Source organism: Lepus europaeus, chromosome 11 (assembly GCF_033115175.1).
Source record: "Lepus europaeus isolate LE1 chromosome 11, mLepTim1.pri, whole genome shotgun sequence".
Classification (NCBI taxonomy): domain Eukaryota; kingdom Metazoa; phylum Chordata; class Mammalia; order Lagomorpha; family Leporidae; genus Lepus; species Lepus europaeus.
Genome location: NC_084837.1, coordinates 62,996,140 through 63,012,248, shown reverse-complemented (window position 1 = coordinate 63,012,248; position 16,109 = coordinate 62,996,140). Strand labels below are relative to the sequence as shown.

The 16,109-nt window shown below is 53.7% G+C and overlaps 2 protein-coding genes across 2 annotated transcripts in view; one reads left to right on the top strand and one right to left on the bottom strand.

The window, feature by feature from the left end:
* Positions 1-424: 424 nt before the first annotated feature.
* On the bottom strand, positions 425-7,046 carry ZFYVE19 (zinc finger FYVE-type containing 19). Its single transcript, XM_062205647.1, has 11 exons — positions 6,747-7,046; positions 5,493-5,614; positions 5,265-5,318; positions 4,748-4,866; positions 4,505-4,650; positions 4,105-4,213; positions 2,717-2,926; positions 2,259-2,338; positions 1,885-1,983; positions 1,627-1,754; positions 425-1,551 (listed from the first exon to the last, which is right to left on the bottom strand). Exons 1-11 carry the CDS (start codon positions 6,798-6,800, stop codon positions 1,473-1,475), a joined length of 1,200 nt encoding a protein of 399 aa, XP_062061631.1. The 5' UTR covers positions 6,801-7,046; the 3' UTR covers positions 425-1,472.
* A 47-nt stretch (positions 7,047-7,093) lies between these two features.
* The window catches only part of DNAJC17 (DnaJ heat shock protein family (Hsp40) member C17), a 35,647-nt gene continuing 26,631 nt past the window's right edge, over positions 7,094-16,109 (top strand). Inside the window, exon 1 of the mRNA XM_062205648.1 lies at positions 7,094-7,246. Within this exon, the coding sequence (XP_062061632.1) occupies positions 7,169-7,246 (78 nt within the window). The 5' untranslated portion in view covers positions 7,094-7,168. The remainder of the gene's footprint in view (positions 7,247-16,109) is intronic.

Sequence of the window (16,109 nt, the reverse complement as noted above, 5' to 3'; positions counted from 1 at the left end):
CACTTATGGCTGTTCCCCAGTGCTTTCCTTGGCTGCCAAATGGATAAAACTTTTAGGAGCATCAGCTAAATGGAGTGTGGAGCATCTCTGTGCAGAGGAAGAGGGGAGGGAGAGGGTGCAGTGATACCCTGGAATGCCAGCATCCTAAGTCACAAGGCTGTGCCCCACACTGCATCCATCCATCCATCCAAAGAGGACAGTCACAGCTCTGCTGCAGAGAGATCACATTCCAGCGAGGCCCAGAGGCCGTGCCAAGAGCCGACACACAGCATACTGCATCACCAATAGGAGAGCCCAAGTGGCAAGGACTAGCTTCACATCCCAGAATGAAGTAACAGGAAAAATCTAGCTCAATCTAGGGCCTCAGAGAAGGCTAAACTTCTTTTTAAACAAAATTGTAATCATTTTCACTTTATTTGAAAGGCAGAGACACAGAAAGAGATCTTCCATCTGCTAGTTCACTTCCCAAATGCCTATAACAGCCAGTGCTGGGCCAAGCCAGAGCCAGGAGCCCAGAACTCAACCCAGGTCTCCCAGGTGTGCAGCAGGGACCCAAGTATTTAGGTCATCACCTGCTGCCTTCCAGGGGGCACATTCGCAGGAAGCTGGTTCAGAAGCAGAGCTGGGGACTTGAACCAGGCACTCCAATATGGGATGTAGGCATCCCAAGCAGCAGCCTAACCACTGTGCCAGAAGCCCACCCCAGACCTTCTTGTACTCACAAATGAGGCAAGAAGTCTTAGGCTAAGAACTCTCCTTTGAGCTGGTTCCAGCTGGAGGCAGGAAGAGAAAAAACCTGGGCGATGCAGAGAAAGGTGAAGGGTACAGACTGAGGTCAGGGGCAGTTGTTGGAAGACAGACACCAGATCTGGATGGCAGGCAGGCTGGAATGGAACTTCCTCCAAGGCAGGAAGCAGGGTATGTATGCATTGTTTGAGTACTAGAGAAGCTGAGAGATCCAAGATGGTGCTGCCTAGTGGCTAGCTGGGCTGCCCAGAGCCTGAAGCACAGTTCAGTTGCCTAAATATTCATGCTTACTTTGTAGGCGGTCACCAGGGTGGGTGAGACTTTTCCTGTCTGGAGAAGCTAACAGGATGGCTCCTTCATTCCACAGGACTGCCTTTATACCCTGCCCCACACTCAGGCCACCTCTCGCCTCTCTGAGAGAAGAGATACCGGATGCAATGAATCAACATACTTTATTAGAGCCACTAGATGCCAGCGGCTGGCTCTGGGCCCTGGAGCCAGGTTCCAGGGCTCCTCCTGAGATCTGATCTTTCCCTGTTGTGCCTTTCACTTCCAGTCTGGCCTTCGCCTCTCTTCTGCTCCTCCAGTCGCTGTCTCCGATGGAGAACCGACATGCTTCCAGGGACTGGGAGGCTCAGGGAGGGCTGTGGCCTTCATGACGCTCTTGCCGTGGACCCCCGAGGCCAGGCCCTGTAGTTCTGCTTTCCCAGGAGGCCCGGGTGTCCTCAGTGCACTTGGCCCGTGTGCGGGGGCCGGTAGGCAGATGTCTGGTGCTCTTTTAGCTCAAAGGCATCATGGCCCTCCCTGAGAAGGAAGGGGTGCAGGTCAGGGGCCCCGGGTGGCTCCCGAGCCCTCCCCAGGCGTGGCGTCTGCACCCACCGGAAGCAGCGGACACAGTAGAGGTCTCCGTCGCAGCCTGAGCAGCGCAGGGTGGCATCCTCATTGCAGATGCAGCACCAGGGAAGCTCCTCGTCCTCAGCCTCAGGCGTGGTGGCCTTGGCCTTGGCCTTCAGGGACCAGAGAGGACAGGGGCAGGAAGGTCCCTGATGGAGTCTGGGAGGCGGCTGGGGGAGCAGTCAGCCAGGCAGGGAGCAAGGCTGGGCTGCATGGCGCATGGCTGTCGGGGGGTTTCCTTACCTCAGGCTCTGCCCTACAGGCTTGGGCCCGGGGTCGGGGAGCCGGCCGCGCGGGGCTGTTGAAGCCACTTGCCTCATCCAGAGCTGCCTCCTCAGTGAGCTGTGTGCAGGGCAAAGAGGTCCCACTCCCGGCCCCGCGCCCAGGCTCCCCCTCTGCCTCCCCCACAACCCGTCTCCCTGGATCTGTCGGCAGTGGCTGCTGATTCCCATCTCAAGGGACGAGGGGACAGGTCTGGGTCAGAGCACCAGTGGGGCCCCCAGGGGGCTGGGAGCCAGGGTGGCTGCGCATGCAGCCCGCAGGTGGAGGCAGGGTGAACAGGGCCCAGTGGGTGGTGTGCAAGGAGGCAGAGACAGGACGAGGCGAGCCTGGCCCACCTGCTGCAGGACCCTCTGGATGGCTGTCTCCTCATCCTCATCGTCGTCGCTGTCTGGAAGGCGGTAGTCCTGTAGGGTCACTAGAAGTGGGAGGGGGCCAGGAAGGGGGAGTGAGGGCCGGGGACTCCACCCGAGTGGCTGACCGCTTGCCTCCTGGGGCTGGTTTGGTTCCCGGGGCACCTGTTCTGGAGCTGAGAAGCCTCCGCAGCCCCTCTGATCAGAGCGGTGCCCTAACAGACAGAGCCGGGCCATCACTGATGTGGCCTTGAGGGCTGGGGGTGGAGCTGTTCCTGCCTCAGTGCCCATATGGACCAGAGGCCCCCACCCCGATGGCCGCCATTGATTCCTCAGTCACTGCTTTGCCCCAGTCCTGCCTCCAGGCAGGCCATGACGCAGCTCTGGGCACATGGACACCAGCAGCGAGCGAGCCCTGGCAGGGCAGCGGCGCCAGCCTTTACCTCTCTCCGGGTCCTGTCCCCGCAGCACGGCCAGCCGCTTGGCGATGGCCAGGATCCGCTCCTGCCTCGTGTTCTCCTCCCGTAGCTCCACGGCTGCCTCGGCCAGCAGCCTGCTCTTCTCCTCGTCCAGGGACGAGCTGGCCTGCTGCTGGGGACGAGCGCTCTGGCTCCCTGGGCCACCCTGGTTGAGGTCATTTTGGGGACAGGCAGCTGGAAGGGGTAACACGGTCAGGGAGGCCGAGCCCTCCCAGGTCCTCTCCTCACTGAGCCCACTCCTCAGCTACTTAACCTCCATCACCAGCTTTCCGCTCGGCACACGTGTCCGTGATGCATCTTCCAATGCAACTGGTATTTCCTCCTCTGTTCCAACTGGCTTTCTCCACCACCGCTACCCTGTTCACCTGACATTTTAACGTGTGGACCTTGGCCAGGAAAAAATCTCTTTCTCTTTCTCTCTGTAACCACCTTTCAAGTAAATAAATCTTAAAAAAAAAAAAAAAAAAAAAAAGAATGCTCTGGGATGCGACGTCATCCCAGGTTGAGAACCACTGCTCCAAAGGCTCTAAGCAGCACCATCCAACAGAATATTCTATGACAATGGAAGCATCATTCCGCAGGTTCTCTGCCTACACATATGTGATGGGAGCCAGGAGCCAATTTTACATTTTATTTAGTTTTTTTTTTTTTCTTTTTTTGACAGGCAGAGTGGACAGTGAGAGAGAGAGAGAGACAGAGAGAAAGGTCTTCCTTTTTGCCGTTGGTTCACCCTCCAATGGCATCTCGCTGATCTGAAGCCAGGAGCCAGGTACTTCTCCTGGTCTCCCATGCGGGTGCAGGGCCCAAGGAGTTGGGCCATCCTCCACTGCCTTCCCGGGCCATAGCAGAGAGCTGGCCTAGAAGAGGGGCAACCGGGATAGAATCCGGCGCCCCAACTGGGACTAGAACCCGGTGTGCCAGCGCCGCAAGGCGGAGGATTAGCCTGTTAAACCACGGCACCGGCTCATTTTATTTAGTTTTAATAAAGCTAAATAGCCTCTTGCACCTCCTTGTCGTCGTCATCCTCAACTCAGAACAACCACTGAGCTCTTACATGAGTGGTCCCCAGACTGCTGGATTATCTCATGCACGCCCCATGAAGTCGGTTGCACTGGCCATACCTCCATTTCCTGACAGTAAAGTGAGACTGAGGCCATGAGAGACACACGCCTAGGCTCCCAGAGCTAGTGTATGGCAGAACCGGGAAGCACTGACTCTAAAGTCCATACCCTTAACTACCAGGCTAACCCTGGCTTCCTCGGGCAAGCACTCAGGAGTGACCCTCTCCCCGACTCACATTCACCTGGGGAAGGAGGGGAGGCAGGTCCCCGGGGAGCTGATGCAGGGGTTACCTGGGCTGTCTCGCTCCCAGCGCTCATCAATAGCCACCTCAGCTGCCAGCTGCATTAGCAGGTCCTGTGTCTGCTGGGCCTGTGTCCTGATGTCTGGGCCCTGATGTGCCTGCCCAGATGAGGGGAGCTCAGTGGGGAGTGAGGTAGGGAGAGAGCCACACAATACGGCCGAGAAGCAGTCTGGGCTGGACTAGAGCCCAGGGCAAGGAGCTGAATCCAGGGCGTACTGATTAAGCAGGTCTGGCGGTCCCCAACAGGACAGAGGGTCCTCTCTGTCCTGTTCCACCCAGTCCTGCTGCCTGTGCCCGAGGCTCAGAGGGTAGAGGTGAGCATAAGCATATCCGGGCTCCTGCCAGGCCCTTACCCTGGGAAACTTTCCCTCCAAGGCTGTAGCACTCACCGGCCTGGGGGTCTGAGCAGGCGGGGCTCTGCCTTGCAGTAGAGCAAGCCGTGTCTCCATCTCCTGGGTGGAAGGGATGGAGCCCTGGGGTTCATCCTTGAGCGCGGCCAGCCGTGCCTCTATCTCAGCTTGCGAGGGCACCGACTCTGTAACAGGCGTGGAGGACCCAGGTAAGGACCGGAGGAACCCCAGTGTCAAGGCCTTGGACCATGTCCTTTAGGCCTCCTGCCTGCCCCCACTCACTGGGCTTGTTCTCCTGGCGGAGTCGGGCCAGGCGCTCAGCGATGACCCGGTCTTGCTGGGTGAGTCCTTGGCTCCGGGGGGTGCTGGACTCCTGCTTGGCTCCCAGGGCTGCCACGCGCCTGGCAGGATATGAGAGAGGCTCTCAGAGAGGCAGAAGGGAGGAGTGAAGGCACCCACTGACTGCTTCCAGTTCAGATCATCTCTGGGCACCTAGGGAGGCCTCGGATGGGCAGTCTCCTGTGGTCCTTGCTCGTGTTGCCCTGCTGCCCAAGCCAGCCGACTGGCCAGAGGGTCTGAGAGGGAGAGAGCCACCGAGGGCCTTTTCCAGAAGAAGATGATGGGCTGCTCTCTGAGCACAGGCAGTGGCTTGAGAGGGGGCAACCTCCTGGCCCTATGCTCATCTGATCTGGAGGCTGGGAGGGGAGGCCCACCCGTTGGCTCCGTCTCCTTTTTCTGTCTCTCCTTTCTGGGGCGACGAAAGGCCAGAATCCCGAGCTATTCCAAACCTGACACTTACTTCTTGTAGTTTTGAGGTGGTGACCACTTGGAAGCATTGGCAGGAGAAGACCCACTATAGAGAAAAAATCAAGAAATTTAGTGTCAGAAGTCCTGCCACCCCACCGGTCAGTGTCCACTGCCCTCAGACACCCCCTAGGTGACCTCCAGCCGCAGAGCATGAGGCTGCCAGGGCTGGCCTATGCCGCTGCCATGCCGGGCTGGCTCCTCGCCCAGCCAGGCCTCCTACCTGGTGAGGGCCTCATGGCACTGCTTGCAGACTTTCTGTTGCGTATTCCCAGCACGAGGTACCACTGCACTGAAGCGAAGGCAGCTGGAACAGAAGGCTCGCCCACAGTTCTTACAGCCACACTACAAGAAACACGAAGCAGGAGGATCCACCTTCCGCCCGTACCCCGCAGGCTCTCCAAGCACAGAGGGAGGGAGAGAGGAGACACTGAAGTTGTGACGGGCTGCTCGGAGGAGGAAGAGGAGTGGGGCCCCTAACGTGTAGGGAGACAGGGTGAAGGGAAAAGCAATTGCTCGGTTTCCAGCCTCACTCAAATCAAATAAAGCTTCATGCAAAATCCCCTGTTTTCTGATGTCTTTGATTCCCTGACACAGCACGCAAGACAGCCAGGCAAAGCCCTTTGCTTAGGGCCACAGGATTTTTCCATAAAGACAATGAGAGAGTGCCCAGCCTCCGCCTTCTCTGCTCCAGAGGGCAACTTGGCTCTGGATGGGAGGATAACAATAGCTTGCATTTATTAAGCACTTACTGTGTGCCAGGCACTGAGCTCAGCACCTAGCCTTCATCATCTGGCTGAATCCTCATGATATACACACATCATCTGACCAGATCCTGATGGCCACCAGTGTCACCGCTAGTTTAGAGGGGGCAGAGAGGGTGCCCAAAGTTACCCTGTGAAGGAGCCAGCAGAGCTCCTTGACTCCCAAACCCAGGCATCTACTGTAGGTCTGTTTCCCTCGGTGCCATCCACGCAGCCCATCTATTTCCATCACCTCCTGATTGAGGTGCCCTGGCCACAACCGAGCTTAAAGTTAACCAGGGGAACTTAGCAGATCAGTGCTGAGGACAAGAGAGCCTCCCCCGCGCGCCCTGGGGGCGGGTAAGTGCAGGCTGCGGGATGGGACTAACTGGCACGGTGTGATGGACAGGGTCACGGGGCATTACACAAGATCGGATGGGGAGAGGGAAACAGCCAGACGCTACACTAGGCGGAAAGGCACAGCTTTCCAACAACGGCAGCAGCGTGCTTAACAATTTATAGGCTACGTTCACCTACAGCAACTCACTGGACCCTCACGAAAACCCCGAACGCGAGAGTGAGAGCCCCACTTGGGAGACAGATTCAATGATGTCATCAAAACCACACAGCTGGAGAGCGGCCTTGAAACCAAGTTTTCGGACTGCAGGTCCCGTGCTTTCCCCCGCACTCCGCGTCCTCCCTGGCCCTTCAGACCTCGGGGAGAGGAGACTCGCCTCCTTCTTGAAGAGGGTGAACTTGACAGCGCAGCAGTAGCATCTGTTCTCCATCGTGGCTCCCGGCGCGTCACGGTCAGCAAAGTGGAGGCCACGCCTACCCGGCCCAGGGCCCCTGGGACCCTCACCCCTCGTCGCCTAGTCCCACACGCCCCCTTAAGCGATCGGGCTGTGGCCTGGGGCGGGGACTCGGAAGGCCCGCTCCACCAACTAGCCAGGGAGCGGCAGCGGCGGCGGCGAGTGTGGGGCTGCTGGGAATCGTAGTCCTTTCATGACTGCCACCTCCACCAGAGCCAGTCAAGCTGGACCGAGAACACAATTCCCAAGAGGCTAAGCGCCATCTGGCCCGTTCGCATCCGGCAGGCCCTGCGCGCGCTTAGACTCCTGGGAGTTGTAGTACGAGTCAAGTCAGGGCTGGAACGATGGCGGTCACCAAGGAGCTCTTACAGATGGACCTGTACGCGCTACTAGGTATTGAAGAGAAGGCGGCGGACAAAGAGGTGAGAACGGTGGAGAAGAAGGCCGATCCTGAGCGGTCTGGAGGCCCTTCCTGTGCTGGCGCCTCGCTCGCCGCGGGCACCTGCTTTCCAGGTTCGGCCGGGCCCTGGGCGGGGAGCGAGGGGCGGCCCGACGAGCTCGCAAGGTGGGCCCCCAGACCTTTCCTGGACGCTCTGAGAACCTCACGGGGAAGGGGCGGGGAGCACAGAGGTGTCCTTGCGACGAGTGTCCATGCTCGCCCAGTGGCTCATGCGTGGGAGAGGCCGCGGGGTGAGCCTGCGGGGTGGGGGAGGCCCGGCCTCCTCTGTGCGCCTGCGCAGTCTCAGCCTCCGCGTCCGCTTCGGGCTTGGCTGTGGCTGAAGGCGCTTCTTTTCAGTCTTCTTTGGCAGGCTGATTTAGCTCCACCTGGAGTGGAAGAAAGGTCAGCCCTCGAGGTTCCTCCACTCCCACTTCATCCCTTCTTGGCGGTGTGGCCTTTGACCCTGCTGTTTTCTTTCCACTCTAGCCCAAGGGCGCTTTAAAAGTAGCAGCTGCTCAGGTATTGGCCTTCACAGCACCTGCTAGTAAATGGGCCAAGAACGGAAGGGTCGGAAGGGCAAGGCGGGTGGCCTGGGGTTCCTCTTCCCGTGGGGGCTGATGAAGGTGCCAGGGTGTGAAACCGTGATGAAGCAGGGGCTTATCGCCCCGCATCGCGGTAGTAATTCTAACACCGTAGCAAGGAGAGGCGGATAATTGATGGGATGAAAATTAATGCCCACTCTGCCCCTGTACTTCTGGATTTCCCTGCTCAGGGGCTGAGCGAGCTCTGAGAAGAGGAAACTGGGGCGGAGAAGCCAGGAGACCTAGGGAGTCCCTGAGAAGAGGTGTTGCCATCCTGCTCAGAACTGTCTCCTGCAGCTGCAGCTAAAATCAAGAGTGGCTGTGGGGATGTTCTACCCAGGCCGAAAGCACCTGCTCCACCTCTTATAGTTCTTAATATTTCAGTATTAGTTGTGCCTAACACCTGTGTAATGCTTACTGTATGCCAGACAGTATTCCAAGTACTCTATATTTGTAAGTTGTATAACTAGTACTTTATTAATAGTGAGAATATATTTGGGACATTTCATACAAGACCCAGCCAGTGTGAATCTGGAGTTTGGAACCCTGAAGTTGAGAACTCTTGAGGAAGACAACTGGGACCGTTGAAGTGTATTATAGTATTAATCAGAGTGGTCACATGTTGGATTTTCGGTAAAACGTTCAACATCGGTGTGCAGAATGGCCCTGGAGGGTAGTGGAGGGTGGGCTCTTGTCCAGGCGACAGACTAAGCTGGGCACTGGTAGCTGAGAGTTCTCGCTCAGGTGAGATAAGGGATATGAGAGAAGGCTCTGCATGAAGGGTGACAGCCGCTGCTCGTGCCTTTTACTAGAGGAGGCAAGATTCGTGCACAGCTATAATTCAAGGGGTACGTGGTGCATTCCACAAGACAGATAAAGCAAAATGCTATGCATGTTCAGAGTAGGCGAGGATTGCTTCTGGATTGGGAGAAGAGGTGGGAAAGTAGGGAAGGCATTTGAGGCTTTGAAAAAGGGGCAGGATTTGGACAGGTGGAGGTGGAAGACTGGCATTCCAATAAAGGAGACAGTGTGTATAGTCCACTTTGCCTAGAGCATAAGCTAGGAAGTCATAGAAGGTAGGCCTTGAAAAGTGCTGGCATCCTCATAGAGGCCCAGCCTGTGGCCCTGTTTCTTAATAGCCAGTTCTCCTCTCCGGCACTTATTTCAGTTGGCAACCATTTAGTCATCTGTGTGATTCTTCGTCTCGTGCGTACTCCCTCTGTGCTCCTGTGTGGTAGATGATGACTAATACATAGTAGGCTCTCGGGAGCTATTTGTTTAGTCAATGAGTGGCAGCTACAGAGGTCACTGCAACAACTTGACTGGAGAATCAGGAGACCTGGGGCACTCACTGTCTCTCTCAGGACCTGACTTTCCCCAAATGGAAAATGAGGGAGTAAGGCGAACTGTGGTTTTAGGGATCCAATGGCCAATGGCCTTTTTAAAAAATGAATTAAGAATGCTTTTTAGGTTTTACATGATTGTAAAAACAAACACAACTCAATAACAAAAAACCAATTCAAAAAGTTTAAAAAGATTTATTTATTTATTTATTTGAAAGGTAGAGTGACAGAGTGAGTGTGACAACAAGAGACAGAGAAATCTTCCATCCACTGGTTCACTCTCCAGATGCCTGCAATAGCCGGTGATGGGCCAGGCCAAAGGCAGGAACCAGAAACTCCATCCGGGTCTCCTACATGGTGGCAGGGACTCAAGTCCTTGAGCTGTCATCTGCTACTTCCCAGGCGCATTAGCAGGGAGCTGGATCAGAAGTGGAGCAACTGGGACTCAAGTTGGCACCTCTGATATGGCATGTGGATGTTCAAGAGGTGGCTTAATGGGGCTGCCACTGTGGTACAGCGGGTTAAAAGCCTGGCCTACAGCGCTGGCATCCCATATGGGCACTGGTTTGAGTCCCAGCTGCTCCACTTCCAATCCAGCTCTATGCTATGGGCTGGAAAAGCAGTAGAAGATGGCCCAAGTCCTTGGGCCCCTGCACCTGCTTGGGAGATCTGGAAGAAGCTGCTGACTCCTGGCTTCGGATCTGCCCAGCTTCTATTATTGCAGCCACTTGGAGAGTGAACCAGCAGATAGAAGATTCTCATTCTCTCTCTCTCTCTCTCTTTCTCCCTCTCTCTGTAACTCTTTCAAGTAAAATAAATCTTTTTTTTTTTTTTAAAAAGGGGTGGCTTAATTTGCTGGGCCACGATGCCTGCCCCAAATGTACCACATTTTGTTTATTCGTTCATCTGTTGATGGACACTTAGGTTGTTTCCACCTTTGTTTTGCCACCTTTTGGCTGATGTGAGTAATGATAGTGTGAACGTGGGTGTACGGATCCATTTTACTTTCTGCTTTAAATTCTTTGGGGTACATCCAGAAGTGGAGGTGCTGAGTCACCTGATAATTCTGTGATTAACGTTTTGAGGAACTGCCTTACATTCAGCCTTCCCAACGACAGTGCATATGAGCTTCTATCCTCAGCAACATTTCTTTTATTTTTTATAAAAAAAGATTATTTATTTATTTGAAAATCAGAATTAGAGAGATCTTCTATCCCCTGGTTCACTTCCCAGATGACTGCACTTTTTTTATGTTTATGTATTTTCATTGTATTTGAAAAACAAAGAGAGATCTTCCATCAGCCGGTTCACTTCCCAAATGCCCACAACATCCGGGGCTGTGCCAGGCAGAAGCCAGGAGCCTAGAATTACGTCCAGTTCTCAAACGTGGGTGGCAGGGACCCAAGTACTTGTGCCAGCGTCTGCTGCCTTCCAGGGTGCAGTAGCAGGAAGCTGGATCAGAGGCAGAGGAATCAGGACTTGAACCAGGCACTTCAGTGTAGGATATGTGTGTTTAAAGTAGTGACTTAACCCCTGTGCCAGACACCCACCCAATGCCTGGTCCTTCATAGATGGTCAGTAAATCCTTACTGGGTGACTGACTGACTGAATAACGATTATTGTTTTGTTGTTGTGATTGTTGCCCTACAACCACCGTATATTATAGAGCTGATCCCTGATCCTGGTGATGGGTTTATCAGTAGGATTTCTGGTAGTGAGCACCGGCACCAGGGCCTCCAAACTTTTTGCACTGGCAGTGGCGGGGGTGGGGTGGGGTGGTCAGCTTCCAGCAGGTCCTCATCATACTGGAAGAGGATGTCTTTCATCTCCACATATTTCTTGTAACAGGCCACAGGGGTTTGGAGATGGACTGGTGGTAGCATGAATCTGAGCCACGTGACCACCACCCTTCACCCTTCACTTGGACATGGATGTCCACGCCAGCAAACTGTTCCGTGCCCAGAAGCAGAGCAGGCTGCAGTAGCTTGTACTGTGCCACGCGCGTGGCTCAGTCATCTTCAGGGGCTTCCTGTTCACCTCGATGAGGCCGTTGTCCCTTATGCAGCGCGTCCGAAGTCCTGAAAGGACTGTAGCGGGCCCTCGGGTGGCATGGCTCCGGCCACACTGCAGAGACCCTTGCAGCGAGACCCCACAACCTGAAAAGGAAACTTGGGGCCATCCAAACTGCGCAACCTGCACAGGTGCTGTGTTTTTGTTTTTGCTTTTTTTGATTATTATTTTCTTTTTCTTTTTTAAAGATTTATTTATTTATTTGAAAGTCAGAGTTAAACCGAGAGAGAAGGAGAGTCAGAGAGAGAGAAAAATCTTCCATCTGCTGGTTCACTCCCCACTTGTCCGCAATGGACGGGGCTGTGCCAATCCAAAGCCAGGAGCCTGGAGCTTACTCCAGGTCTCCCATGTAGGTGCAGGGGCCCAAGGACTTGGGCCATCTTCTACTGCTTTCCCAGGCCATAGCAGAGAGCTGGATTGGAAGTGGAGCAGCTGGGACTTGAACCAGCACCCATATGGGATGTCAGCACTGCAGGCGGTGTGACTTTACCCGCTACGCCATAGCGCCGGCCCCTACATGTATCTGTTTATTTAAAAAGCAGAATGACAGAGATGCAGAGACAAATCTTCCATCTGCTGGTTCACTCCCCAAATGTGTGCAATGGCTGGGGCTGGCCAGCCTGAAGTCAGGAGTCTAAAACTCCATCCAGGTCTCCTGTGGGTGTCAGGGGCTGGAGTACTTGGGCCATCATCGGCTGCTTTCCCAGGCCCATTAGCAGGAAGCTGGATTGCAAGTGGAGCAGCTGGGATTCCAGCCAGCACTCCCCAGACCTATCATTTTGAAATGCACAGGCTAACATTGGTAATTCTCCTAGAAGTTCACATTTTCCAATCAGCTAATCATTTCTTAGAAAGGCTCTTAGTGTAGAAGATAACAGTTTTTATAATGAGTCTTGGCAAGTAAGCCCAAGAACTGTTGCTTGGTGAGCATCTGTCATGTTGAGAATGGGTGGAAATCCTAACTGGAACATTGAGCAATGTTGGGGATTGTAAATGTGCCTTTATAAGCACCTTTGTACTTATTAGCAGTTATAATTAAGAAAGTGGACTTTGGAGTCAGATTGCCTGAATACTGACTGACGACTTACCTAGTCTGTGACCCTGACAAATAATTAACCTCTCTGCCCAAATGGGAATGATGATAGCATCGTTGTGAGGCTTGGTCCACCTAAGGCACTTAGCACAGTGCCTGGCACAGTGGGAGTGCTCACTTCTCCAGGTAACTCTTGCTGTTGTCATTGCCATTCTGTCTCCTTCACACCTCACATGAACCACCCCAGCGGTGTCCAACATTGCCCTCCATCCCTTCCCCCTTTTACTCATTCCGGTCCTGGCAGGTAAGTGCAGATTCACCTAACAACACCCCGGTGATTTTCACTGGGGCGGTGGTCAGGGTAGCGGGAAGGGAATCATAAACAAAATGAGGCTCACAGAGTTCACTGTTTAGTTCCCTAAGTTAATGGAGCCTGGCGCTGTGGACAAGGTACACCACGTGGATGTGGTTGAGATGTTTGAGCCGAGTAAGCCATCACTCCTGCGTTCTGACAGCTCACATAGTGTAGTGAACAATGGGCCCTGAGGTAGAATGCAAGTGATTCTATAAAGGTATTCAAGGAAAATACTGTAGGAATAAAGACATTCGTATGGTTGGCAGGATCAGGGCAGACTTCGGGAGGAGCTGTTTTTGTGCATACCTTGAGGGGCAAAAAGAATGTATCACAGCAGAATTGTAAAGGATCTTCATGGTCTTTTACTCTCTTCCTTTTATTTTTATTTAAAAATTTTTAAAGGATTTATTTATTTATTTGAAAGGCAGAGTTACAGAGAGGCAGAGGGAGGCAGAGAGAGATCTTCATCTTTTGGTTCACTACTCAAATTGCTGCAATAGCTGGAGCTAGGCTGATCCGAAGCCAGGAACCAGGAGCTTCTTCTGGGCCTCCCACGCGGGTACAGGGATCTAAGGACTTTGGGCCATTCTCTGCTGCTTTCCCAGGCACATTAGCAGGGAGCTGGATTAGAAGTGGAGCAGCTGGGTCTTGAACTAACACTCATATGGGATACTAGCACTGCAGAGGGTGGCTTTACCCACTATGCCACAGCACCGGCCCCTGTTTAAAACTTTTTTTTTTTTTTTGACAGGCAGAGTGGGCAGTGAGAGAGAGAGAGAGAGACAGAGAGAAAGGTCTTCCTTTTCCGTTGGTTCACCCCCCAATGGCCGCTGCAGCTGGCACACTGCACTGACCTGAAGCCAGGAGCCAGGTGCTTCTCCCAGTCTCCCATGTGGGTGTAGGGTACCAAGGACTTGGGCCTTCCTCCACTGCCTTCCAGGGCCACAGCAGAGACCTGGACTGGAAGAGGAGCAACTGGGACAGAATCTGGTGCCCCAACCGGGACTAGAACCTGGGGTGCCGGCGCTGCAGGCGGAGGATTAGCCTATTGAGCTGCGGCACCAGCCCCTGTTTAAAACTTTTTAAAAAACATATTTTCGGGGCCCACATTGTGGTATAGTGGGTTGAGCCACTGTTTGCGACACCACACTGGCATCCCATATCAGAGTGCTCATTCAAATCTTGGTTACTCTGATTCTGAACCAGCTCCCTGCTAATGTTTCTGGGAAAGCAGTGGAAGTTTGCCCAAGTGCCTGGGCTCCTGCCACTCATGTGAGAGACCCAGATAGAGTTCCAGGCTACTGGCTTTGGCCTGGTCCTACTCTGACCATTGCAGCCATTTGGGGAGTAAGCCAGCAAATGGAATATCCCTCTCCATATCTACCTCTCAATCATTCTGCATTTCAAATAAATAATTTTTTTTAATTAAATTTGACAGGCAGAGTTAGACAGTGAGAGAGAGAGACAAACGTCTTCCTTCCACTGGTTCACCCCTCAAAATGGCTGCTACGGCTGGCGAGCTGCGCCAGTCCGAAGCCAGGAGCCAGGTACTTCCCCCTGGTCTCCCATGTGGGTGCAGGCGCCCAAGCACTTGGGCCATCCTCCGCTGCCTTCCCGGGCCACAGCAGGGAGCTGGACTGGAAGAGGAGCAACCGGGACTAGAACCCAGCGTCCATATGGTATGCCAGTGCCGCAGGCAGTGGATTAACCAAGTGAGCCACGGTGCCGGGCCCCCAAATAAATAAATCTTTCAAAATAAATTTATTTTCGAGGCCAGCGTTGTGGTGCAGCAGGTTAAAGCTACCACCTGCAGTGCCGGCATCCCATATGGGTGCCGGTTCGAGTCCTGGCTGCTCCTCTTCCCATCCAGCTCTCTGCTGTGGCCTGGGAAAGCAGTTGAAAATGGCCCAAGTCCTTGGGCCCCTGCACCCGCTTGGGAGATCCAGAAGAAGCTCCTGGCTTTGGATCAGCTCAGCTCTGGCCGTTGTGGCCATCTGGGGAGTGAACCAGTGGATGGAAGACCTCTCTCTCTCTCTCTCTCTCTCTCTGCCTCTGCCTCTCTGTGACTCTGCCTTTCAAATAAATAAATAAATCTTTAAATAATTAAATAAATTTATTTTCGTTTGCTTGAAAGGCAGAGTGACAGAGCAGCAGAGAGCCAGAGGACCAGACAGAGATATTTTATCTACTGGTTCGGTTCCCAATTGCCTGTAACAGCCAGGACTGGGTCAGGCCAAAGCTGTGAGCTCAGAACTCCAACAGAGTCCGACACAAGTACCCGAGCCATCATCTGCTGCCTCCCAGAATATGTGTCAGCCAGAAGCTGAGACTCCAACCAGGTGCTCTGCTATGGTGTGCAGGCATCCCAGGTGGTACAGCAAACACCCATCCCTGTCTTCTTTTTACAGATAGGAGGATGGAAGTCCAGAAAGGTTGTAAAAAGACCATCCAGGAAGTGACTGTTGGGCCCAGAGCGGAGCCCTAGTTTTATATTCTTTCCAGTGCTAAGCAGCCTTTCTCTTCTGTCTGTAGAACCTTGCCTTCCATTGGAAGCCCTTTGAAGGACATGCAGCTCATTCTATCTTGGCAGATATTACTTGATGAGTCCAGGTGCTTGAAAATGCATTTTGAGGCCGGCGCCACAGCTCACTTAGCTAATCCTCAGCCTGCGGCGCCGGTACCCCAGGTTCTAGTCCTGGTTGGGACGCCGGGTTCTGTCCCGGTTGCTCCTCTTCCAGTCCAGGTCTCTGCTGTGGCCCGGGAAGGCAGTGGAGGAAGGCCCAAGTGCTTGGTACCCTGCACCCACATGGGAGACCAGGAGGAAGCACCTGGCTCCTGGCTTCGGATCGGCGCAGTGCTGGCCGTAGTGGCCATTGTGGGGGGGTGAACCAGTGGAAGGAAGACGTTTCTCTCTCTCTCTCACTGTCTAATTCTGCCTGTCCAAAAAAAAAAAAAAAAGGAAGAAAGAAAGAAAATGCATTTTCACCTACTCTTGCTTTTTCTTTTTTTTTTTAAAGATTTTATTTTTATTTATTTGAAAGAGTTACGGAGAGAGAGGTAGAGACAGAGAGAGAGAGAGGTCTTCTATCCTCTGGTTCACTCCCCAGATGGCCACAACGACCACAGCTGGGCCGATCCGAAGCCAGGAGCCAGGAGCTTCTTCTGGGTCTCCCATGTGGGTGCAGGGGTCCAAGGATGTGGGCCATCCTCTACTGTTTTCCCAGGCCACAGCAGAGAGCTGGATCGGAAGAGGAGCAGCCAGGACTGGAACCAGTGCCCATATGGGAGGCCGGCACTTAGGCCAGGGCTTTAACCTGCTGTGCCACAGCACTGGCCCCATTGACCTACTCTTTCAAAGCTTAAATTTTGAGTCTATTAATCAGGGAGACAACCAGGCCTAAAAAGTTAATATTGACATTTTTAGGGAAGGAGTTATCTTATAGCATATAAGTTCCTTTAAGGGG

Bases quoted from the DNA above. Each gene is read 5' to 3' on its own strand.
- ZFYVE19 (XM_062205647.1), bottom strand. From the start codon at position 6,800: ATGGAGAACAGATGCTACTGCTGCGCTGTCAAGTTCACCCTCTTCAAG. The intron at 4,651-4,747 runs GTGAGTGGGGGC...CGCCTGTTACAG, and splicing joins CCGCCAGGAGAACAAGCCCA to AGTCGGTGCCCTCGCAAGCT. The intron at 2,927-4,104 runs GTAACCCCTGCA...TACCCCTTCCAG, and splicing joins CTGGGAGCGAGACAGCCCAG to CTGCCTGTCCCCAAAATGAC.